At 40.0% G+C, this 26,299-nt stretch overlaps 2 protein-coding genes across 9 annotated transcripts in view; both read left to right on the forward strand.

Moving 5' to 3' along the window:
* Nucleotides 1-134, forward strand: part of LOC111414851 (ankyrin-3-like) — a 12,222-nt gene extending 12,088 nt beyond the window's left edge. The window contains exon 6 of the mRNA XM_071195653.1: nucleotides 1-134. Within this exon, the coding sequence (XP_071051754.1) occupies nucleotides 1-134 (134 nt within the window).
* Nucleotides 97-26,299, forward strand: part of LOC111414889 (titin-like) — an 86,082-nt gene continuing 59,879 nt past the window's right edge. For 4 of the 8 annotated variants that reach the window (XM_023046356.2, XM_071196177.1, XM_071196186.1 and 1 more), the window contains exon 1: nucleotides 107-26,299. This exon is cut by the window's right edge and continues 26,158 nt beyond it. In XM_023046356.2, the coding sequence (XP_022902124.2) occupies nucleotides 2,834-26,299 (23,466 nt within the window). In that variant the 5' untranslated portion in view covers nucleotides 107-2,833. The other 4 variants (XM_071196188.1, XM_071196192.1, XM_071196190.1 and 1 more) reach the window with 2 other exon arrangements.

The following is a 26,299-nucleotide window of genomic DNA, read 5'->3' on the forward strand; positions in this document are numbered from 1 at the left end:
TGGATCCGAATTCTCCAAAACTCTCGAAAACACCACCACCCAGTCCAGCGGACTTTATTTACAAGGAACAGGCAGCCGCAATGCAAGGTAGGATGATTTATTTTACCAACAATCACGAGATTCGCTTAAGATAGATTAGTAGGGATACCAGAAACATACTCCATGCCAAGAGAACACATTAATGAACGGGTTTCTCGATTGTGGAGTATGTCTGCTGGGAAATGTGGCATATCAACATCGGTACGTTACCGACCTTATTTTTTAAATTAAATTAAACACCGCAAAAAAATGCGAGGCACCGGTGCAAGGTCGTTATGGGGAACACCCACAAGTTGAGAATATTAAATTACGCTGTATATAATTACGGCTGGGGTAAACATTTAAATTGCAATTGAAATCGGTACATTTTTGCAAATTTAGTTATTAATTAGATTTATTGTGTAATCGAGTTATTTCAATTTCAATGATATTAATTACTATAATATTAACTAAATAATCTTACAACATTTTTGTTTTGAAGATATTTAAAATCTCTTCCAACCTATTTTTAACTAAATCTTTAATGTATTTATGCATTCTATAGATTTATTTTTGAAACATTACCTGGATTACACAAAAAAATGCGTCTATTGTCTTCCTGTACGGCTTCGTAATTCCTGTATATTAGATTACCGCGGTTACTTCGCGGTGGGTATCGTCATAAACAGTTAGTACTTTCGCGACCGTGGTTAAAATCGTTTCTTTAAAAACAGTGTGTGTTTGAAAAAATTAATTAAGGATTCGAGAGGGTAAGTTGCGATCACATTATTACCTAAATTTTGTCGAATTATCGTGCCGTCATATACCGATCGTAACTCGTTGATATGCCACGTTACGTGGGGTTTGCAACCAAAAAAAAGTTAGAACAGTTTTATTAGAACTTTGAAGAATATAAGATTCGCCAACCAAAACTTTCTTAATCTATTAATGTGTTTATTTGGTTTTGAAGTAAAGCTAAATCTTATATTCATCGAAAAAATGTGTATTACACAAGATTCATTCCCTTGTTACCTTAAACCTGCACAAAGTTGCTATAAAATAAGTGTTAATATCGCCATTAAATTAATTATAGTAACTTTGTGAGAAGTCCTTATTCACGTTACACTAACACAAACAACTATGTGTTCAATAACAAAGCTTTAAACGCAACATGCTTTTTGCAGAATTTTACTTTTACTAATATGATAAAATTAACAGAAAAAGTTTAACGGAACCAACTAACAGAAAATAAATCATAAGGTGTCAAGCGATACATTCAAGACACATTTCAAAACTGTGGTTTGATTAAATTTGAATCTATCACCTTTCTGTAGTCGAGCGTTATAATAGCTTTCGAGCTAAGCTTTTGTAAAACCGCTTTTCAAGTTTCGTTCAGCTTCTGCCTATATTTTATACTTTTATGTTATTCCATTCGTTTTTTGTATTCTATACACTTGCTTTATTTTTGTTTTGTAATCACCGATATCACACTGTACAGAAAAATTGCATGCCCCCTTATACCGGATGGATGCTGGATCTTCTACAGCAAGTATTTTCCCAGTGAAAATAAATGTATAGAGCTCTTCGTTATGTTTATGTTGTGTGTCTGTGACCAAGCATAATTATTTTTGAAAATAAGTTTTATTATGTATCTATATTTTTAAAATAAAACGTATTTTCATTTCGTCGATAAGTTGTTTAGAGTTTCCAATAAACAACTAATCGAAACTTGATGTTCATCGTTTCATTCACACAAAATACTACTCACTAATTCACTAACCACTTCGTCTTTTTGCTCAAATCATTCGTGTATAAATGATTTTAAATATTTTGAGTAAAAAGAAATTTCTTCTATCTGTTTCCCAAACAAGTCCCAATGTTGCCAAGACCCACTGCTTAAAATAAATGAAAAGAAATGAGCTTTTTTTGGGATTGCAAACTCCATTTTTTTGAGTAGGAATTTATCGAGAGATTTAAGTGTATATATTTGTGCATGAGTGGAGTTCGTAGCTACTTTGACGCAGTATCCAGTAGAAAGCTTATTAAAAAATGAAATCTTCTTGATTTAAATGTTTTTATTGAGAATTCAATTTTATAAAATAAATGATCGAATTAGCTACGAACAAAGATTTTCAGGAGTTCAATTTCTTGGCCTTGGACGCCATATAGCAAAGGCTATATTAAGGTCAGTGCCTTTTTGCTGCTTTCCCTTCGAAGCAGATTTTTTTTGCTGTTACTGATTAGTGCTAGTTTGGGTATTTTTTGACGGGATTGCTTAAAAACGGTTAGAACCCGTCGCAGTAGAGCGGAATGCTGGCTTTGTCTTATGTTGGAAAAGACATATTTGAGTGCGGATAAGGCTGATGGCGTCCTTCGTTTTCCCTATCCTCACACAATTTATCCACCCGTGTTCATTTACCGCCACTCAGACATCATACATACATCATTTGAGAGTGAGAGTGGTATAATGAAGAACTGTGATTTATTTTCTGATGTAAATATTCGAATATCGGGTTGTTATTGCACGCTTTTACCAGAAAAATTATTATGAAAAAGTTGACACTACACATTTTACACAATTGTAAAAACCTTCAATCCCTTACATTACCTGTGTTCAGCCACAGCATCCCCGCAAGATGATGATGACTCGTTGGACACCGACGGTTTTCGCGAGGATCAACTCGAAACCCCTACACCCGATGAACACCTCAGTGGACCTTCTGTGTTGGGAAGGTACCAGCTTGAACGTTCGCTTGGGGATATTGAAGTTGATGTTACTCAATACGACAATATCAGGGATTATTATCAAAATCAAATGCGGTTATTTACCGGAGAGCGCAAAAGGCTAGCTTCTACGGAAGATTTAGATGCAGAAGAACCGGAAACTTTCACTACTGAAAGACCAGGCGATTTAAAACTTCGTCCTTATTCGTCTCCAGTTGAGAAAGGTGTTAAAGACTCCACAAGACCAGAAGATTGGGAAAGAAAGGACGCTCGATTAGTGGAAAGGCTACATGGAGGAGCAGGAAAAGGAAAAGGTGACACCACCGAGCAACGAAGCACTATCACATTTAAAGATGAAGGAATTACCTTCGAAAGAACATCTGATCTTCGCGCAGATGGGGCAACAAGATCTTCAGATCAGACTAAAACTGAAACTATCAAAATCTCAGGTACTGTAGATAAAGGGGAAGAAATGAAACACATCAAATTTTCTCAAACTAAAGGAAAATATGATAGTGTTAGATCACATTTTACCACACGAGGCACTTCTCCGTTAGATAAACCAAATAAATTAGAATCGTTAACTGAACTTACTCATCCACTGCCTACATTAGAATTAGTAATTGGTAGAAAAGAAGTACATACTAAGGAAGCCACAGCTACGGCTGAAAGTCGTTTAACTTTATATGGTACTAAAGACGTTGAAATATCTATTCATTCTCAATCGCATATATCTGTTATCACAACGAGAAAAGATAGCACTGGTTTGGAAACTTCTGAAAAGGTTGATGTTGGTATGACTGCCACCGCAGGAACAGGAGATAGTATATCTGAAGATAAAATTAAACATGATTATATAATTCAACCAGACGCGGTCCATAAGAAGAAAGAAGAGACAGTGAATTTTAGCGGAAAACGAGAGGTATTTCGTTATGATAGCACAGAAAAAGCTACTGGCGAGTCTCCAGACGATAGTTTATCTCATCACGCCACTGATACGGGTATTTCCATAACTAGAGGTACTACAGACACGATGAGTTCAATTAAAATACTCCCAGGGTTAACTCAGGGTCTTCAAACAACCGGTTTCGTATCTGATATTCACACAGACGTCGAACAAGAAGAGGGTGAATTAACAGATGCTGGATTAAGCCCAATTCAAGCCGATGAACTGCCCCCAATTGTTGATGGTGATATACAATTCAGCGATATAGCTACCAGCCCCATAGATTTCCCAGAATCTGCGCAACTATCACATATTGATACTTCAGAAGCTGGCACATTAACTGATCAAATAGACATGAAAGATGCTTCTAATAGTCCAATTCGAGTTGAAGAAGATGCACTTCCTATTGATGAAAAGCAAGATCAAGACATATTAACAAAACGTCGAGGTTCTGGAGATGTAAAGGCGAAAATTAAACAAATAGAAGAACAAGGAAAAATTACTTTCCATCTTGACCATATTCGTCGAAAAAGAGAAATTGTTGACTCCGAGGATGAGTTATCCAGCTTAAAAGAAGAAGAAGTTATACGCGGATCAACCGAGACTTTAGCGCATTTCGAAGATGAACAACTCGATTTGCCCGATAAAAAAGATTTCATAACCTCCGATAGCGACGCGGAAGATCGAGCTATATCTGAGACAATAAAAACGAAAGAAAAAATTCATACCTCCCAAAAAGTTGGGCCTAAGATCGCGCAACTTCAAAGATTATTTAGTAAATCTGATCACGAAGAAAGCGATGAAGAATCGCCTTATAAACGTGCAAAGCCTAAACCCGACATCAAACCAGAAATGGTTTCTACGGTTGATGAACCTTCTTTACAATCTCAAGAGAGGGAAATAATTAAAGAAGAAATTAAAGATGATGTAATCGAAGTTGAATTGGAGTATAAAACGGTTCGCGCAGCCAAACAAATGTTTGAAGATTTAATATCAAAATCTGCCGAGGGGACCCCCGTTAAGAAATCAACTAAACCTAAATCGCTAATTGAAGAAGATTCTTCAGAACCTATCGTTGAAAAAGAGCCGCCTCGAAAAGACGAAGCCGATGTTTCGGTTATTGATGAATCCCAAGAAAAAATAAGTATCAAAAAGAAAATAGATGCGTTTACAAAAATAGCATCCGCATCACCTACTGATGTCAAGGAAGTTAAAGTTAGACCAACGCGAATATATAAAGAAGATATGAAATTGATGAGCGTAAAACCTACAGATGTAAGAAAAGTTTTATCTGAAATGTTGGAAGCAACAAGACAGATAAAAGCAGACGTGAAAGAAATGAAACCAGATTTAACACCAACCCCAGAAGGGCAACAAATAACCATCCTCCCATCAATATCTAGTGATCAACTAAAAGATCTACAGGTTATTAAGGAAGAACAAAAGGAAGAAATTGAAACAGTAGACGTAAAACACAGAGAAAAATCTGTACTTGAGATTGAAGAAAAGTTGATACAAACTTTTGAACCAACTTTAGAAGTACATGAAATCGCGGATGTTACAAAAATTATACGCAAACATGATAAAAGTCCTGAGCGTGAAACTATTGATGAGGATGAGTCGGAAATTAAAGATATTTCTGAAATTGAACAAGATGAAGAACTGTTTGATGACATAAGCGAAAGTGTTGAGGTTGAAAAGAAACATTTCGATGAAAAACAAATTGAAACACATGAGAAATTGCAGGAAATTCAAAAACCGCGAGAACTAATAATTCAAAAGCGAATGATAAGCATCGAGGATCATGAGCCTGTGATGGAAGATATATCCCCAATAAAAGAAACTAAGAAATTAACCCCGGAAGAGTTACTTACTTTACAAAAAACTAAATCTCCTGAAGATGAATCAATATCACTCCAAGAATCGCTTGAAAAAGATGTTACAAAAGTTGAAATGCAAAGCTTTAAAGAAGAGAAGTCAATATCGCCAAAGGAAGAAGATACTACTATCGAAAAGGTTTCTCATATTATTCCTAATGGAACATTAACACACGTTTGTGAAGATATAGAAATCTCTCCAGAACCAATATGCACAAAAGTTGTTATTTCAAAAAGTCCTTCCCCAACAGATGACCACACGGTTAAAGATAAAACTATATTAACCAGAAAGTTATCATTATCTTTACCGAAGCCTTCAAAGATACCTTCACTGCAAACAATTACCACCGAAGAAATTAAACATCGAATAAAAACAACGCATGAAGACATCGACCTTTCAACACAATCAATCGAACCACAGGTACCGTGTGAAGAACCGGTTTGTGAAAAAGTGGTTCTTTCTCCAAAAATGCTTCAGAAAGAGGTTTTAGATAAATCAATTAAAACATCTGAATTATTAAAAGATGATACTATTACAAAGACACAACAAGAAGTAGTAACAATCACACATAAATTACTTACACGAGATAGGATTGAGGAGAAAATGGCTATGAAAGACATCGGTCCATTACAATATTTGCAACGTGATGAACTTCGTACACAAACACAAGATCTAGTCAAAGTCAGTAAAGATAAAATTGTGATATTCGAAAAGAAGGAGATAATTACAGAAGACGCAACAACTCAAGAGGAATTTAAAGGCATTATCGAAGTAGTAGCCGAACCAGATCAGAAAATTGAAATAACTAAAGACGTGAAGCTTATCTTAGCGGAAGAACAAAAAGTGGCCGAAAGCGAACTAATACTCTCTGATGCAGAAATAAAAGCAACTAAGGTAAAAGATAAGATATCAGCGTGGGAAAAAATGACACATAAGAAAGAGGAAAAACCACAAGTTACAGGTATTGAAATTACACCGAAACTGTCAATAAGAGAAGAAATATTAAGGTTTGAAAAGGAAAACATACTCAAAAAAGAAAAAATGACGTCAGATCTAGTCGATATGCAAACGAAACAAGTTGAAGAATATGCTACAGAAGAGTCTTATGAAACAAAGGGCGATATCCCAAAACTTAAAGAAGTTTTACCATCAACGAAAAAAGTAATATTGCAATTAACGAAAGAAGCCGAAACGCCAGTATCTCCAGTATTTTCGGAGGAAAGAAAACAATTACCAAGACAACTTGAAGCAACACCAGATGAAAAAGAAGATAAAGTCGAGTCGCTTGTTTCTCCGAAGAAAAGGAAACCATTAGCCGCAGATATTGAAACTACACCTGCTGAAAAGGAAGTTGAATCAGAGTCGCCTGTATCTCCGAAAGAAAGAAAACCATCAGCTGTGGAACTTGAAATTACACCTGCTAAAAAGGTAGTTACAGCCGAGTCGCTTCTATCTCCGAAAGAAAGAAAACCATCAGCTGCGGAATTGGAAGTTCCAGCTACTGAAAAGGTAGTTAAAGCCGAATCGCCTGTATCTCCGACAGTAAGAAAGTCATCAGCTGCGGAACTAGACATTACACCTGCTGAAAAGGTAATTAAAGCCGAGTCACTTCTTTCTCCAAAAGAAAGAAAACCATCAGCTGCAGAACTAGAAATTACATCTGCTGAAAAGGTAGTTAAAGCCGAGTCACCTGTATCTCCGAAAGAAAGAAAGCCATCAGCTGTGGAACTAGCAATTACACCTGCTGAAACGGAAGTTAAAGCCGAGTCGCCTGTATCTCCGAGAGACAGAAAACCATCAGATGCGGAACTGGAAACTACACCTGCTGAAAAGGAAGTTAAAAAAGCGGAGTCGCCTGTATCTCCGAAAGAAATAAAACCATCAGCTGCCGAACTGGAAATTACATCTGCTGAAAAAGTAGCTAAAGCCGAGTCGCCTGTATCTCCGAAAGACAGAAAAAGATCAGCTGCGGAACTGGAGATTACACCTGCTGAAAAGGTAGCTAAAGCCGAGTCGACTGTATTTCCGAAAGACAAAAAACCATCAGCTGCGGAACTGGAGATTACACCTGCTGAAAAGGAAGTTAAAGCCGAATCGCCCGTATCTCCGAAAGAACGAAAACCACCAGCTGCAGATTTGGAAATTACACCTGCTGAAAAGGTAGCTAAAGTCGAGTTGCCTGTATCTCCGAAAGACAGAAAGCCATCAGCTGCGGAACTGGAAATTACACCTGCTGAAACGGAAATTAAAGCCGAGTCGCCTGTATCTCCGAAAGAAAGAAAGCCATCAGCTGCGGAATTAGAAATTACACCTGCTGAAAAGGTAGTTAAAGCCGAGTCACCTGTATCTCCGAAAGAAAGAAAGCCATCAGCTGTGGAACTAGCAATTACACCTGCTGAAACGGAAGTTAAAGCCGAGTCGCCTGTATCTCCGAGAGACAGAAAACCATCAGATGCGGAACTGGAAACTACACCTGCTGAAAAGGAAGTTAAAAAAGCGGAGTCGCCTGTATCTCCGAAAGAAATAAAACCATCAGCTGCCGAACTGGAAATTACATCTGCTGAAAAAGTAGCTAAAGCCGAGTCGCCTGTATCTCCGAAAGACAGAAAAAGATCAGCTGCGGAACTGGAGATTACACCTGCTGAAAAGGTAGCTAAAGCCGAGTCGACTGTATTTCCGAAAGACAAAAAACCATCAGCTGCGGAACTGGAGATTACACCTGCTGAAAAGGAAGTTAAAGCCGAATCGCCCGTATCTCCGAAAGAACGAAAACCATCAGCTGCAGATTTGGAAATTACACCTGCTGAAAAGGTAGCTAAAGTCGAGTTGCCTGTATCTCCGAAAGACAGAAAGCCATCAGCTGCGGAACTGGAAATTACACCTGCTGAAACGGAAATTAAAGCCGAGTCGCCTGTATCTCCGAAAGAAAGAAAGCCATCAGCTGCGGAATTAGAAATTACACCTGCTGAAAAGGTAGTTAAAGCCGAGTCACCTGTATCTCCGAAAGAAAGAAAGCCATCAGCTGTGGAACTAGCAATTACACCTGCTGAAACGGAAGTTAAAGCCGAGTCGCCTGTATCTCCGAGAGACAGAAAACCATCAGATGCGGAACTGGAAACTACACCTGCTGAAAAGGAAGTTAAAAAAGCGGAGTCGCCTGTATCTCCGAAAGAAATAAAACCATCAGCTGCCGAACTGGAAATTACATCTGCTGAAAAAGTAGCTAAAGCCGAGTCGCCTGTATCTCCGAAAGACAGAAAAAGATCAGCTGCGGAACTGGAGATTACACCTGCTGAAAAGGTAGCTAAAGCCGAGTCGACTGTATTTCCGAAAGACAAAAAACCATCAGCTGCGGAACTGGAGATTACACCTGCTGAAAAGGAAGTTAAAGCCGAATCGCCCGTATCTCCGAAAGAACGAAAACCATCAGCTGCAGATTTGGAAATTACACCTGCTGAAAAGGTAGCTAAAGTCGAGTTGCCTGTATCTCCCAAAGACAGAAAGCCATCAGCTGCGGAACTGGAAATTACACCTGCTGAAACGGAAATTAAAGCCGAGTCGCCTGTATCTCCGAAAGAAAGAAAGCCATCAGCTGCGGAATTAGAAATTACACCTGCTGAAAAGGTAGTTAAAGCCAAGTCACCTGTATCTCCGAAAGAAAGAAAACCATCAGTTGCGGAATTCGAAATTACACCTGCTGGAAAAGATATTGAAGCCGAAACGCCTGTATCTCCGAAAGACACAAAACTATTAGCTGCGGAACTAAAAATTACACCTGCTGAAACGGAAGTTAAAGCCGAGTCGCCTGTATCTCCGAAAGAAACAAAATCATCAGCTGCGGAACTAGAAATTATACCTGCTGAAACGGAAGTTAAAGCCGAGTCGCCTGTATCTCCGAGAGACAGAAAACCATCAGATGCGGAACTGGAAACTACACCTGCTGAAAAGGAAGTTAAAAAAGCCGAGTCGCCTGTATCTCCGAAAGAAATAAAACTATCAGCTGCGGAACTGGAAATTACACCTGCCGAAACGGACGTAAAAGCCGAGTCGCCTGTACCTCCGAAAGACAGAAAACCATCAGCTCCTGAACTGGAAATTACATCTGCTGAAAAAGTAGCTAAGGCCGAGTCGCCTGTATCTCCGAAAGACAGAAAAACATCAGTTGCGAAACTAGAAATTACACCTGCTGAAAAGGTAACTAAAGCCGAGTCGCCTGTATCTCCGAGAGATGGAAAACCATCAGCTGCGGAACTGGAAATTACACCTGCTGAAAAAGATGTTAAAGCCGAAACGCCTGTATCTCCGAAAGACACAAAACCATTAGCTGCGGAACTACAAATTACACCTGCTGAAAAAGTAGTTAAAGTCGAGTCACCTGTATCTCCGAAAGAAATAAAACCATCAGATGCGGAACTGGAGATTACACCTACTGGAAAGGTAGCTAAAGCCGAGTCGCCTGTATTTCCGAAAGACAGAAAACCATCAGCTGCGGAACTGGAAACTACACCTGCTGAAAAGGAAGTTAAAGCCGAATCGCCCGTATCTCCGAAAGAAAGAAAACCATCAGCTGCAGAACTGGAGATTACACCTGCTGAAAAAGATGTTAAAGCCGAAACGCCTGTATCTCCGAAAGACACAAAACCATTAGCTGCGGAACTAGAAATTACAGCTGCTGAAAAGGTAGCTAAAGCCGAGTCGCCTGTATCTCCGAAAGATAGAAAACCATCAGTTGCTGAACTTGAAGTCACACCGGCTGAAAAAGAAATAAAAGCAGAATCGCCTGCATCTCCAGCAATATCAGTTAAGGAGGAGAAGGTAGCGATTGAAAAACTTGAAATCGGTCTGACTGAAAAGGAAGTAAAAGCAGAATCGCCTGTATCTCCGGCAATATCAGTTAAGGAGGAGAAGGTAGCGATTGAGAAACGTGAAATCACACCGGCTGAAAAAGAAATAAAAGCAAAATCGCCCGTATCTCCGAAAGACAGAAAACCATCAGTTGGTGAACTTGAAATCACACCAGCTGAAAAACAAATAAAAGCAGAATCGCCTGTATCTCCAGCAATATCAGTTAAGGAGGAGAAGGTAGCGATTGAGAAGCTTGAACTCACACATGCCGAAAAAGAAATAAAAGCAGAATCGCCTGTATCTCCAGCAATATGTATTAAGGAGGAGAAGGTAGCGATTGAGAAGATTGAAATCACAACTGCTGAAAAAGAAGTAAAAGCAAAATCGCCCGTTTCTCCGAAAGAAAGAAAACCATCAGTTGCTAAACTTGAAATCGCTCCGGCTGAAAAAGATATAAAAGCAGAATCGCCTGTATCTCCGAAAGACAGAAAACCATCAGTTGCGGAGCTTGAAGTCACACAGTCTGAAAAAGGAATAAAAGCAGAATCGCCTGTATCTCCGAAAGACAGAAAACCATCAGTTGCTGAACTTGAAATCACACCGGCTGAAAAAGAAATAAAACCAGAATCGCCTATTTCTCCGAAAGAAAGAAAACCATCAGTTGCTGAACTTGAAGCCACACCGGCTGAAAAAGAAATAAAAGCAGAATCGCCTGTTTCTCCGAAAGAGAGAAAACCATCAGTTGCTGAACTTGAAATCACACCTACTGAAAAAGAAATAAAATCAGAATCGCCTGTATCGCCAGCAATATCCGTTAAGGAGGAGAAGGTAGCGATTGAGAAGCTTGAAATCACACCTGCTGAAAAAGAAATAAAAGCAAAATCGCCTGTTTCTCCGAAAGAAAGAAAACCATCAGTTGCTGAACTTGAAATCGCTCCGGCTGAGAAAGATATAAAAACAGAATCGCCTGTATCTCCGAAAGACAGAAAACCATCAGTTGCTGAACTTGAAATCCCACCGGCTGAAAAAAAAATAAAAGCAGAATCGCCTGTATCTGCGAAAGACACAAAACCATCAGTTGCTGAACTTGAACTCACACCGGCTGAAAAAGAAATAAAAGCAGAATCACCTGTATCTCCAGCAATATCAGTTAAGGAGGAGAAGGTAGCGATTGAGAAGCTTGAAATCACACCTTCTGAAAAAGAAATAAAAGCAAAATCGCCTGTTTCTCCGAAAGAAAGAAAACCATCAGTTGCTGAACTTGAAATCGCTCCGGCTGAAAAAGATATAAAAACAGAATCGCCTGTATCTCCGAAAGACAGAAAACCATCAGTTGCTGAACTTGGAATCACACCGTCTGAAAAAGGAATAAAAGCAGAATCCCCTGTATCTCCGAAAGACAGAAAACCATCAGTTGCTGAAGTTGAAGTCACACCGGCTGAAAAAGAAATAAAAGCAGAATCGCCTATTTCTCCGAGAGAAAGAAAACCATCAGTTGCTGTACTTGAAATCACACCGGCTGAAAAAGAAATAGAAGCAGAATCGCCTGTATCTCCAGCAATATCAGTTAAGGAGGAGAAGGTAGCGATTGAAAAACTTGAAATCACACCGGCTGAAAAAGACATAAAAGTAGAATCGCCTGTATCTCCGAAAGACAGAAAACCATCAGTTGCAGAACTTGAAATCACACGGGCTGAAAAAGAAACAAAAGCAGAATCGCCTGTTTCTCCGAAAGAAAGAAAACCATCAGTTGCTGAACTTGAAGTGACACCGGCTGAAAAGGAAATAAAAGCAGAATCGCCTGTATCGCCAGCAATATCCGTTAAGGAGGAGAAGGTAGCGATTGAGAAGCTTGAAATCACACCTGCTGAAAAAGAAATAAAAGCAAAATCGCCTGTTTCCCCGAAAGAAAGAAAACCATCAGTTGCTGAACTTGAAATCGCTCCGGCTGAAAAAGATATAAAAACAGAATCGCCTGTATCTCCGAAAGACAGAAAACCATCAGTTGCTGAACTTGAAATCACACCGGCTGAAAAAGAAATAAAAGTAGAATCGCCTGTATCTGCGAAAGACACAAAACCATCAGTTGCTGAACTTGAACTCACACCGGCTGAAAAAGAAATAAAAGCAGAATCACCTGTATCTCCAGCAATATCAGTTAAGGAGGAGAAGGTAGCGATTGAGAAGCTTGAAATCACACCTTCTGAAAAAGAAATAAAAGCAAAATCGCCTGTTTCTCCGAAAGAAAGAAAACCATCAGTTGCTGAACTTGAAATCGCTCCGGCTGAAAAAGATATAAAAACAGAATCGCCTGTATCTCCGAAAGACAGAAAACCATCAGTTGCTGAACTTGGAATCACACCGTCTGAAAAAGGAATAAAAGCAGAATCCCCTGTATCTCCGAAAGACAGAAAACCATCAGTTGCTGAAGTTGAAGTCACACCGGCTGAAAAAGAAATAAAAGCAGAATCGCCTATTTCTCCGAGAGAAAGAAAACCATCAGTTGCTGTACTTGAAATCACACCGGCTGAAAAAGAAATAGAAGCAGAATCGCCTGTATCTCCAGCAATATCAGATAAGGAGGAGAAGGTAGCGATTGAGAAGCTTGAAATCACACCTGCTGAAAAAGAAATAAAAGCAAAATCTCCTGTTTCTCCGAAAGAAAGAAAACCATCATTTGCTGAATTTGAAACCGCTCCGGCTGAAAAAGATATAAAAACAGAATCGCCTGTATCTCCGAAAGAAAGAAAACCATCACTTGCTGAACTTGAAGTGACACCTGCTGAAAGGGAAATAAAAACAGAATCGCCTGTATCTCCAGCAATATCAGTTAAGGAGGAGAAGGTAGCGATTGAGAAGCTTGAAATCACACCTGCTGAAAAAGAAATAAAAGCAAAATCGCCTGTTTCTCCGAAAGAAAGAAAACCATCAGTTGCTGAACTTGAAATCACACCGGCTGAAAAAGAAATAAAAGCAGAATCGCCTGTTTCTCCGAAAGAAAGAAAACCATCAGTTGCTGTACTTGAAATCACACCGGCTGAAAAAGAAATAAAAGCAGAATCGCCTGTTTCTCCGAAAGAAAGAAAACCATCAGTTGCTGTACTTGAAATCACACCGGCTGAAAAAGAAATAAAAGCAGAATCGCCTATTTCTCCGAAAGAAAGAAAACCATCAGTTGCTGTACTTGAAATCACACCGGCTGAAAAAGAAATAAAAGCAGAATCGCCTGTTTCTCCGAAAGACAGAAAACCATCAGTTGCTGAACTTGAATTCACACCGGCTGAAAAGGAAATAAAAGCAGAATCGCCTGTATCTCCAGCAATATCAGTTAAAGAGGAGAAGGTGGCGGTTGAGGAACTTGAGATCATACCGGTTGAAAAAGACATAAAAGCAGAATCACCTGTTTCTCCGAAAGAAAGAAAACCATCAGTTGCTGAACTTGAAGTCACACCGGCAGAAAACGAAATAAAAGCAGAATCGCCTGTATCTCCAGCAATATCAGTTAAGGAGGAGAAGGTAGCGATTGAGAAGCTTGAAATCACACCTGCTGAAAAAGAAATAAAAGCAGAATCGCCTATTTCTCCGAAAGAAAGAAAACCATCACTTGCTGAACTTGAAGTGACACCGGCTGAAAAGGAAATAAAAGCAGAATCGCCTGTATCTCCGGCAATATCAGTTAAGGAAGAGAAGGTAGTGACTAAAGAACTTGAAATCACACCGGCTGAAAAAGATATAAAAGCGGAATCGCCTGTATCTCCGAAAGACAGAAAACCATCAGTTGCTGAACTTGAAATCACACCGGCTGAAAAAGAAATAAAAGCAGAATCACCTGTTTCTCCGAAAGAAAGAAAACCATCAGTTGCTGAACTTGAAGTGACACCGGCTGAAAAGGAAATAAAAGCAGAATCGCCTGTATCTCCAGCAATATCAGTTAAGGAGGAGAAGGTAGTGACTAAAGAACTTGAAATCACACCGGCTGAAAAAGATATAAAAGCGGAATCGCCTGTATCTCCGAAAGACAGAAAACCATCAGTTGCTGAACTTGAAATCACACCGGCTGAAAAAGAAATAAAAGCAGAATCACCTGTTTCTCCGAAAGAAAGAAAACCATCAGTTGCTGAACTTGAACTGACACCGGCTGAAAAGGAAATAAAAGCAGAATCGCCTGTATCTCCAGCAATATCAGTTAAGGAGGAGAAGGTAGTGACTAAAGAACTTGAAATCACACCGGCTGAAAAAGATATAAAAGCGGAATCGCCTGTATCTCCGAAAGACAGAAAACCATCAGTTGCTGAACTTGAAATCACACCGGCTGAAAAAGAAATAAAAGCAGAATCACCTGTTTCTCCGAAAGAAAGAAAACCATCAGTTGCTGAACTTGAAGTGACACCGGCTGAAAAGGAAATAAAAACAGAATCGCCTGTATTTCCGAAAGACAGAAAACCATCACTTGCTGAACTTGAAGTGACACCGGCTGAAAGGGAAATAAAAGCAGAATCGCCTATTTCTCTGAAAGAAAGAAAACCATCACTTGCTGATCTTGAAGTGACACCGGCTGAAAAAGAAATAAAAGCAGAATCGCCTGTATCTCCAGCAATATCAGTTAAGGAGGAGAAGGTAGTGTCTAAAGAACTTGAAATCACACCGGCCGAAAAAGATATAAAAGCGGAATCGCCTGTATCTCCGAAAGACAGAAAACCATCAGATGCTGAACTTGAAATCACACCGGCTGAAAAAGAAATAAAGGCAGAATCACCTGTTTCTCCGAAAGAAAGAAAACCATCAGTTGCTGAACTTGAACTCACAGCGTCTGAAAAAGAAATAAAAGCAGAATCGCCTGTATCTCCAGCAATATCAGTTAAGGAGGAGAAGGTAGTGACTAAAGAACTTGAAATCACACCGGCTGAAAAAGATATAAAAGCGGAATCGCCTGTTTCTCCGAAAGATAGAAAACCATCAGTTGCTGAACTTGAAGTCACACCGGCTGAAAAAGAAATAAAAGCAGAATCGCTTATTTCTCCGAAAGAAAGAAAACCATCACTTGCTGAACTTGAAATCACACCGGCTGAAAAAGATATAAAAGCAGAATCGCCTGTTTCTCCGAAAGAAAGAAAACCATCACTTGCTGAACTTGAAGTGACACCGGCTGAAAGGGAAATAAAAGCAGAATCGCCTGTTTCTCCGAAAGATAGAAAACCATCAGTTGCTGAACTTGAAATAACACCGGCTGAAAAAGATATAAAAGCAGAATCGCCTGTTTCTCCGAAAGATAGAAAACCATCAGTTGCTGAACTTGAAGTCACACCGGCTGAAAAAGAAATAAAAGCAGAATCGCTTATTTCTCCGAAAGAAAGAAAACCATCACTTGCTGAACTTGAAATCACACCGGCTGAAAAAGATATAAAAGCAGAATCGCCTGTTTCTCCGAAAGAAAGAAAACCATCACTTGCTGAACTTGAAGTGACACCGGCTGAAAGGGAAATAAAAGCAGAATCGCCTGTTTCTCCGAAAGACAGAAAACCATCAGTTGCTGAACTTGAAATCACACCGGCTGAAAAAGATATAAAAGCGGAATCGCCTGTATCTCCGAAAGACAGAAAACCATCAGTTGCTGAACTTGAAATCACACCGGCCGAAAAAGAAATAAAAGCAGAATCGCCTGCATCTCCAGCAATATCAGTTAAGGAGGAGCAGGTAGCGATTGAGAAACGTGAAATCACACCGTCTGAAAAAGGAATAAAAGCAGAATCGCCTATTTCTCCGAAAGACAGAAAACCATCAGTTGCTGAACTTGAAATCCCACCGGCTGAAAAAGAAATAAAAGCAGAATCGCCTATTTCTTCGAAAGAAAGAAAACCATCAATTGCTGAACTTGAAGTCACACCGGCTGAAAAAGAAATAAAAGCAGAATCGCCTGTATCTCCGAAAGACAGAAAACCATCAGTTGCTGAACTTGAAATCACACCGGCTGAAAAAGAAATAAAAGCAGAATCGCCTGCATCTCCAGCAATATCAGTTAAGGAGGAGCAGGTAGCGATTGAGAAACGTGAAATCACACCGTCTGAAAAAGGAATAAAAGCAGAATCGCCTATTTCTCCGAAAGACAGAAAACCATCAGTTGCTGAACTTGAAATCCCACCGGCTGAAAAAGAAATAAAAGCAGAATCGCCTATTTCTTCGAAAGAAAGAAAACCATCAATTGCTGAACTTGAAGTCACACCGGCTGAAAAAGAAATAAAAGCAGAATCGCCTGTATCTCCGAAAGACAGAAAACCATCAGTTGCTGAACTTGAAATCACACCGGCTGAAAAAGAAATAAAAGCAGAATCGCCTGTTTCTCCGAAAGACAGAAAACCATCAGTTGCTGAACTTGAAATCGCACCAGCTGACAAAGAAATAAAAGCAGAATCGCCTGTATCTCCAGCAATATCAGATAAGGAGGAGAAGGTAGCGATTGAGAAGCTTGAAATCACACCTGCTGAAAAAGAAATAAAAGCAAAATCTCCTGTTTCTCCGAAAGAAAGAAAACCATCATTTGCTGAATTTGAAACCGCTCCGGCTGAAAAAGATATAAAAACAGAATCGCCTGTATCTCCGAAAGAAAGAAAACCATCACTTGCTGAACTTGAAGTGACACCTGCTGAAAGGGAAATAAAAACAGAATCGCCTGTATCTCCAGCAATATCAGTTAAGGAGGAGAAGGTAGCGATTGAGAAGCTTGAAATCACACCTGCTGAAAAAGAAATAAAAGCAAAATCGCCTGTTTCTCCGAAAGAAAGAAAACCATCAGTTGCTGAACTTGAAATCACACCGGCTGAAAAAGAAATAAAAGCGGAATCGCCTGTATCTCCGAAAGACAGAAAACCATCAGTTGCTGAACTTGAAATCACACCGGCTGAAAAAGAAATAAAGGCAGAATCACCTGTTTCTCCGAAAGAAAGAAAACCATCAGTTGCTGAACTTGAAGTGACACCGGCTGAAAAGGAAATAAAAACAGAATCGCCTGTATCTCCGAAAGACAGAAAACCATCAGTTGCTGAACTTGAAATCACACCGGCTGAAAAGGAAATAAAAGCAGAATCGCCTGTATCTCCAGCAATATCAGTTAAGGAGGAGAAGGTAGCGATTGAGAAGCTTGAAATCATACCTGCTGAAAAAGAAATAAAAGCAGAATCGCCTGTTTCTCCGAAAGAAAGAAAACCATCACTTGCTGAACTTGAAGTGACACCGGCTGAAAGGGAAATAAAAGCAGAATCGCCTGTATCGCCAGCAATATCAGTTAAGGAGGAGAAGGTGACGGTTGAGGAACTTGAGATCATACCGGCTGAAAAAGAAATAAAAGCAGAATCGCCTGTATCTCCGAAAGATAGAAAACCATCAGTTGCTGAACTTGAAGTCATACCGGCTGAAAAAGGTATAAAGGCAGAATCGCCTATTTCTCCTAAAGAAAGAAAACCATCAGTTGATGTACTTGAAATCACACCGACAGAAAAAGAAATAAAAGCAGAATCGTCTGTATCTCCAGCAATATCAGTTAAGGAGGAGAAGGTAGCGATTGAGAAGCTTGAAATCACACCGGCTGAAAAAGATATAAAAGCGGAATCGCCTGTATCTCCGAAAGAAAGAAAACCATCAGTTGCTGAACTTGAAGTGACACCGGCTGAAAAGGAAATAAAAGCAGAATCGCCTGTTTCTCCGAAAGAAAGAAAACCATCAGTTGCTGAACTTGAAGTGACACCGGCTGAAAAGGAAATAAAAGCAGAATCGGCTGTATCTCCAGCAATATCAGTTAAGGAGGAAAAGGTAGTGACTAAAGAACTTGAAATCACACCGGCTGAAAAAGATATAAAAGCGGAATCACCTGTTTCTCCGAAAGAAAGAAAACCATCAGTTGCTGAACTTGAAGTGACACCGGCTGAAAGGGAAATAAAAGCAGAATCGCCTGTATCTCCAGCAATATCAGTTAAGGGGGAGAAGGTGGCGGTTGAGGAACTTGAGATTATACCGGCTGAAAAAGAAATAAGAGCAGAATCGCCTGTATCTCCGAAAGACAGAAAACCAACAGTTGCTGAACTTGAAATCACACCGGCTGAAAAGGAAATAAAAGCAGAATCGCCTGTATCTCCAGCAATATCAGTTAAGGAGGAGAAGGTAGCGATTCAGAAGCTTGAAATCACACCGGCAGAAAAAGAAATAAAAGCAGAATCGCCTGTTTCTCCGAAAGAACGAAAACCATCAGTTGCTGAACTTGAAGTGACACCGGCTGAAAAGGAAATAAAAGCAGAATCGCCTGTATCTCCAGCAATGTCAGTTAAGGAGGAGAAGGTAGCGATTCAGAAGCTTGAAATCACACCGGCAGAAAAAGAAATAAAAGCAGAATCGCCTGTTTCTCCGAAAGAACGAAAACCATCAGTTGCTGAACTTGAAGTCACACCTGCTGAAAAAGAAATAAAAGCAGAATCGCCTGTTTCTCCGAAAGATAGAAAACCATCAGTTGCTGAACTTGAAGTCATACCGGCTGAAAAAGGTATAAAGGCAGAATCGCCTATTTCTCCTAAAGAAAGAAAACCATCAGTTGATGTACTTGAAATCACACCGACAGAAAAAGAAATAAAAGCAGAATCGTCTGTATCTCCAGTAATATCAGTTAAGGAGGAGAAGGTAGCGATTGAGAAGCTTGAAATCACACCTGTTGAAAAAGAAATAAAAGCAGAATCGCCTGTTTCTCCGAAAGAAAGAAAACCATCAGTTGCTGAACTTGAAGTGACACCGGCTGAAAAGAAAATAAAAGCAGAATCGCCTGTATCTCCAGCAATATCAGTTAAGGAGGAAAAGGTAGTGACTAAAGAACTTGAAATCACACCGGCTGAAAAAGATATAAAAGCGGAATCGCCTGTATCTCCGAAAGACAGAAAACCATCAGTTGCTGAACTTGAAATCACACCGGCTGAAAAAGAAATAAAAGCAGAATCACCTGTTTCTCCGAAAGAAAGAAAACCATCAGTTGCTGAACTTGAAATCACACCGGCTGAAAAAGAAATAAAAGCAGAATCGCCTATTTCTCCGAAAGAAAGAAAACCATCACTTGCTGAACTTGAAGTGACACCGGCTGAAAGGGAAATAAAAGCAGAATCGCCTGTATCTCCAGCAATATCAGTTAAGGGGGAGAAGGTGGCGGTTGAGGAACTTGAGATTATACCGGCTGAAAAAGAAATAAGAGCAGAATCGCCTGTATCTCCGAAAGACAGAAAACCAACAGTTGCTGAACTTGAAATCACACCGGCTGAAAAAGATATAAAAGCGGAATCGCCTGTGTCTCCGAAAGACAGAAAACCGTCAGTTGCTGAACTTGAAATCACACCGGCTGAAAAAGAAATAAAAGCAGAATCACCTGTTTCTCCGAAAGAAAGAAAACCATCAGTTGCTGAACTTGAAGTGACACCGGCTGAAAAGGAAATAAAAGCAGAATCGCCTGTATCTCCAGCAATATCAGTTAAGGAGGAAAAGGTAGTGACTAAAGAACTTGAAATCACACCGGCTGAAAAAGATATAAAAGCGGAATCGCCTGTATCTCCGAAAGACAGAAAACCATCAGTTGCTGAACTTGAAATCACACCGACTGAAAAAGAAATAAAAGCAGAATCACCTGTTTCTCCGAAAGATAGAAAACCATCAGTTGCTGAACTTGAAATCACACCGGCTGAAAAAGAAATAAAAGCAGAATCGCCTGTATCTCCGAAAGAAAGAAAACCATCAGTTGCTGAACTTGAAATCACACCGGCTGAAAAAGAAATAAAAGCAGAATCGCCTATTTCTCCGAAAGAAAGAAAACCATCACTTGCTGAACTTGAAGTGACACCGGCTGAAAGGGAAATAAAAGCAGAATCGCCTGTATCTCCAGCAATATCAGTTAAGGAGGAGAAGGTAGCGATTGAGAAGCTTGAAATCACACCGGCTGAAAAAGAAATAAAAGCAGAATCGCCTGTTTCTCCGAAAGAAAGAAAACCATCAGTTGCTGAACTTGAAGTGACACCGGTTGAAAAGGAAATAAAAGCAGAATCGCCTGTATCTCCAGCAATATCAGTTAAGGAGGAGAAGGTAGTGACTAAAGAACTTGAAATCACACCGGCAGAAAAAGAAATAAAAGCAGAATCGCCTGTTTCTCCGAAAGATAGAAAACCATCAGTTGCTGAACTTGAAATCACACCGGCTGAAAAAGAAATAAAAGCAGAATCGCCTGTATCTCCGAAAGAAAGAAAACCATCAGTTGCTGAACTTGAAATCACACCGGCTGAAAAAGAAATAAAAGCAGAATCGCCTGTATCTCCGAAAGACAGAAAACCATCAGTTGCTGAACTTGAAATCACACCGGCTGAAAAAGAAATAAAAGCAGAATCACCTGTTTCTCCGAAAGATAGAAAACCATCAGTTGCTGAACTTGAAGTCACACCGGCTGAAATTGAAATAAAAGCAGAATCGCCTGTATCTCCAGCAATATCAGTTAAAGAGGAGAAGGTAGTGACTAAAGAACTTGAAATCACACCGGCTGAAAAAGATATAAAAGCGGAATCGCCTGTATCTCCGAAAGGCAGAAAACCATCAGTTGCTGAACTTGAAATCACACCGGCTGAAAAAGAAATAAAAGCAGAATCACCTGTTTCTCCGAAAGAAAGAAAACCATCAGTTGCTGAACTTGAAGTGACACCGGCTGAAAAGGAAATAAAAGCAGAATCGCCTATTTCTCCGAAAGAAAGAAAACCATCACTTGCTGAACTTGAAGTGACACCGGCTGAAAGGGAAATAAAAGCAGAATCGCCTGTATCTCCAGCAATATCAGTTAAGGGGGAGAAGGTGGCGGTTGAGAAACTTGAGATTATACCGGCTGAAAAAGAAATAAGAGCAGAATCGCCTGTTTCTCTGAAAGAAAGAAAACCATCAGTTGCTGAACTTGAAGTGACACCGGCTGAAAAGGAAATAAAAGCAGAATCGCCTGTATCTCCAGCAATATCAGTTAAGGAGGAGAAGGTAGTGATTAAAGAACTTGAAATCACACCGGCTGAAAAAGATATAAAAGCGGAATCGCCTGTATCTCCGAAAGACAGAAAACCATCAGTTGTTGAACTTGAAATCACACCGGCTGAAAAAGAAATAAAAGCAGAATCACCTGTTTCTCCGAAAGAAAGAAAACCATCAGTTGCTGAACTTGAAATCACACCGTCTGAAAAAGAAATAAAAGCAGAATCGCCTGTTTCTCCGAAAGATAGAAAACCATCAGTTGCTGAACTTGAAGTCACACCGGCTGAAGAAGAAATAAAAGCAGAATCGCCTATTTCTCCGAAAGAAAGAAAACCATCAGTTGCTGTACTTGAAGTGACACCGGCTGAAAGGGAAATAAAAGCAGAATCGCCTGTATCTCCAGCAATATCAGTTAAGAGGGAGAAGGTGGCGGTTGAGGAACTTGAGATTATACCGGCTGAAAAAGAAATAAGAGCAGAATCGCCTGTATCTCCGAAAGACAGAAAACCATCAGTTGCTGAACTTGAAATCACACCGGCTGAAAAAGAAATAAAAGCAGAATCACCTGTTTCTCCGAAAGATAGAAAACCATCAGTTGCTGAACTTGAAGTCACACCGGCTGAAAGGGAAATAAAAGCAGAATCGCCTGTATCTCCAGCAATATCAGTTAAAGAGGAGAAGGTAGTGACTAAAGAACTTGAAATCACACCGGCTGAAAAAGATATAAAAGCGGAATCGCCTGTATCTCCGAAAGACAGAAAACCATCAGTTGCTGAACTTGAAATCACACCGACTGAAAAAGAAATAAAAGCAGAATCACCTGTTTCTCCGAAAGAAAGAAAACCATCAGTTGCTGAACTTGAAGTGACACCGGCTGAAAAGGAAATAAAAGCAGAATCGCCTATTTTTCCGAAAGAAAGAAAACCATCACTTGCTGAACTTGAAGTGACACCGGCTGAAAGGGAAATAAAAGCAGAATCGCCTGTATCTCCAGCAATATCAGTTAAGGGGGAGAAGGTGGCGGTTGAGAAACTTGAGATTATACCGGCTGAAAAAGAAATAAGAGCAGAATCGCCTGTTTCTCTGAAAGAAAGAAAACCATCAGTTGCTGAACTTGAAGTGACACCGGCTGAAAAGGAAATAAAAGCAGAATCGCCTGTATCTCCAGCAATATCAGTTAAGGAGGAGAAGGTAGTGATTAAAGAACTTGAAATCACACCGGCTGAAAAAGAAATAAAAGCAGAATCACCTGTTTCTCCGAAAGAAAGAAAACCATCAGTTGCTGAACTTGAAATCACACCGTCTGAAAAAGAAATAAAAGCAGAATCGCCTGTTTCTCCGAAAGATAGAAAACCATCAGTTGCTGAACTTGAAGTCACACCGGCTGAAGAAGAAATAAAAGCAGAATCGCCTATTTCTCCGAAAGAAAGAAAACCATCAGTTGCTGTACTTGAAGTGACACCGGCTGAAAGGGAAATAAAAGCAGAATCGCCTGTATCTCCAGCAATATCAGTTAAGAGGGAGAAGGTGGCGGTTGAGGAACTTGAGATTATACCGGCTGAAAAAGAAATAAGAGCAGAATCGCCTGTATCTCCGAAAGACAGAAAACCAACAGTTGCTGAACTTGAAATCACACCGGCTGAAAAAGAAATAAAAGCAGAATCGCCTGTATCTCCAGCAATATCAGTTAAGGAGGAGAAGGTAGTGATTAAAGAACTTGAAATCACACCGGCTGAAAAAGATATTAAAGCGGAATCGCCTGTATCTCCGAAAGACAGAAAACCATCAGTTGCTGACCTTGAAGTCACACCGGCTGAAGAAGAAATAAAAGCAGAATCGCCTATTTCTCCGAAAGAAAGAAAACCATCACTTGCTGAACTTGAAGTAACACCGGCTGAAAGGGAAATAAAAGCAGAATCGCCTGTATCTCCAGCAATATCAGTTAAGGGGGAGAAGGTGGCGGTTGAGGAACTTGAGATTATACCGGCTGAAAAAGAAATAAGAGCAGAATCGCCTGTTTCTCCGAAAGAAAGAAAACCATCAGTTGCTGAACTTGAAGTGACACCGGCTGAAAAGGAAATAAAAGCAGAATCGCCTGTATCTCCAGCAATATCAGTTAAGGAGGAGAAGGTAGTGACTAAAGAACTTGAAATCACACCGGCTGAAAAAGATATAAAAGCGGAATCGCCTGTATCTCCGAAAGACAGAAAACCATCAGTTGCTGAACTTGAAATCACACCGTCTGAAAAAGAAATAAAAGCGGAATCGCCTGTTTCTCCGAAAGAAAGAAAACCATCAGTTGCTGTACTTGAAATCACACCGGCTGAAAAAGAAATAAAAGCGGAATCGCCTGTATCTCCGAAAGACAGAAAACCATCAGTTGCTGAACTTGAAATCACACCGGCTGAAAAAGAAATAAAAGCAGAATCGCCTATTTCTCCGAAAGAAAGAAAACCATCAGTTGCTGAACTTGAAATCACACCGGCTGAAAAAGGAATAAAAGCAGAATCGCCTGTATCTCCGAAAGACAGAAAACCATCAGTTGCTGAACTTGAAGTCACACCGGCAGAAAAGGAAATAAAAGCAGAATCGCTTGTATCTCCAGCAATATCAGTTAAGGAGGAGAAGGTAGCGATTGAGAAGCTTGAAATCACACCGGCTGAAAAAGAAATAAAAGCAGAATCGCCTGTTTCTCCGAAAGAAAGAAAACCATCAGTTGCTGAACTTGAAGTGACACCGGTTGAAAAGGAAATAAAAGCAGAGTCGCCTGTATCTCCAGCAATATCAGTTAAGGAGGAGAAGGTAGTGATTAAAGAACTTGAAATCACACCAGCAGAAAAAGAAATAAAAGCAGAATCGCCTATTTCTCCGAAAGAAAGAAAACCATCAGTTGCTGAACTTGAAGTGACACCTGCTGAAAAAGAAATAACAGCAGAATCGCCTGTATCTCCAGCAATATCAGTTAAAGAGGAGAAGGTAGTGACTAAAGAACTTGAAATCACACCGGCTGAAAGGGAAATAAAAGCAGAATCGCCTGTATCTCCAGCAATATCAGTTAAAGAGGAGAAGGTAGTGACTAAAGAACTTGAAATCACACCGGCTGAAAAAGATATAAAAGCGGAATCGCCTGTATCTCCGAAAGACAGAAAACCATCAGTGTCTGAACTTGAAATCACACCGGCTGAAAAAGAAATAAAAGCCGAATCACCTGTTTCTCCGAAAGAAAGAAAACCATCAGTCGCTGAACTTGAAGTGACACCGGTTGAAAAGGAAATAAAAGCAGAATCGCCTGTATCTCCAGCAATATCAGTTAAGGAGGAGAAGGTAGTGACTAAAGAACTTGAAATCACACCGGCAGAAAAAGAAATAAAAGCAGAATCGCCTATTTCTCCGAAAGAAAGAAAACCATCAGTTGCTGAACTTGAAGTGACACCGGTTGAAAAGGAAATAAAAGCAGAATCGCCTGTATCTCCAGCAATATCAGTTAAGGAGGAGAAGGTAGTGACTAAAGAACTTGAAATCACACCGGCAGAAAAAGAAATAAAAGCAGAATCGCCTATTTCTCCGAAAGAAAGAAAACCATCAGTTGCTGAACTTGAAGTCACACCGGCTGAAAGGGAAATAAAAGCAGAATCGCCTATATCTCCAGCAATATCAGTTAAAGAGGAGAAGGTAGTGACTAAAGAACTTGAAATCACACCGGCTGAAAAAGATATAAAAGCGGAATCGCCTGTATCTCCGAAAGACAGAAAACCATCAGTGGCTGAACTTGAAATCACACCGGCTGAAAAAGAAATAAAAGCCGAATCACCTGTTTCTCCGAAAGAAAGAAAACCATCAGTCGCTGAACTTGAAGTGACACCGGCTGAAAAGGAAATAAAAGCAGAATCGCCTGTATCTCCAGCAATATCAGTTAAGGTGGAGAAGGTAGCGATTGAGAAGCTTGAAATCACACCTGCTGAAAAAGAAATAGAAGCAGAATCGCCTATTTCTCGGAAAGAAAGAAAACCATCACTTGCTGAACTTGAAGTGACACCGGCTGAAAGGGAAATAAAAGCAGAATCGCCTGTATCTCCAGCAATATCAGTTAAGGGGGAGAAGGTGGCGGTTGAGGAACTTGAGATTATACCGGCTGAAAAAGAAATAAGAGCAGAATCGCCTGTTTCTCTGAAAGAAAGAAAACCATCAGTTGCTGAACTTGAAGTGACACCGGCTGAAAAGGAAATAAAAGCAGAATCGCCTGTATCTCCAGCAATATCAGTTAAGGAGGAGAAGGTGGCGGTTGAGGAACTTGAGATTATACCGGCTGAAAAAGAAATAAAAGCGGAATCGCCTGTATCTCCGAAAGACAGAAAACCATCAGTTGCTGAACTTGAAATCACACCGGCTGAAAAAGAAATAAACGCAGAATCACCTGTTTCTCCGAAAGAAAGAAAACCATCAGTTGCTGAACTTGAAATCACACCGTCTGAAAAAGAAATAAAAGCAGAATCGCCTATTTCTCCGAAAGAAAGAAAACCATCAGTTGCTGTACTTGAAATCACACCGGCTGAAAAAGAAATAAAAGCAGAATCGCCTGTTTCTCCGAAAGACAGAAAACCATCAGTTGCTGAACTTGAATTCACACCGGCTGAAAAGGAAATAAAAGCAGAATCGCCTGTATCTCCAGCAATATCAGTTAAGGAGGAGAAGGTAGCGATTGAGAAGCTTGAAATAACACCTGCTGAAAAAGAAATAAAAGCAGAATCGCCTGTTTCTCCGAAAGAGAGAAAACCATCAGTTGCCGAACTTGAAGTCACACCGGCAGAAAAAGAAATAAAAGCAGAATCGCCTGTATCTCCAGCAATATCAGTTAAGGAGGAGAAGGTAGCG

The sequence above is a fragment of the Onthophagus taurus genome, chromosome 1, assembly GCF_036711975.1.
Source record: "Onthophagus taurus isolate NC chromosome 1, IU_Otau_3.0, whole genome shotgun sequence".
NCBI lineage: Eukaryota > Metazoa > Arthropoda > Insecta > Coleoptera > Scarabaeidae > Onthophagus > Onthophagus taurus.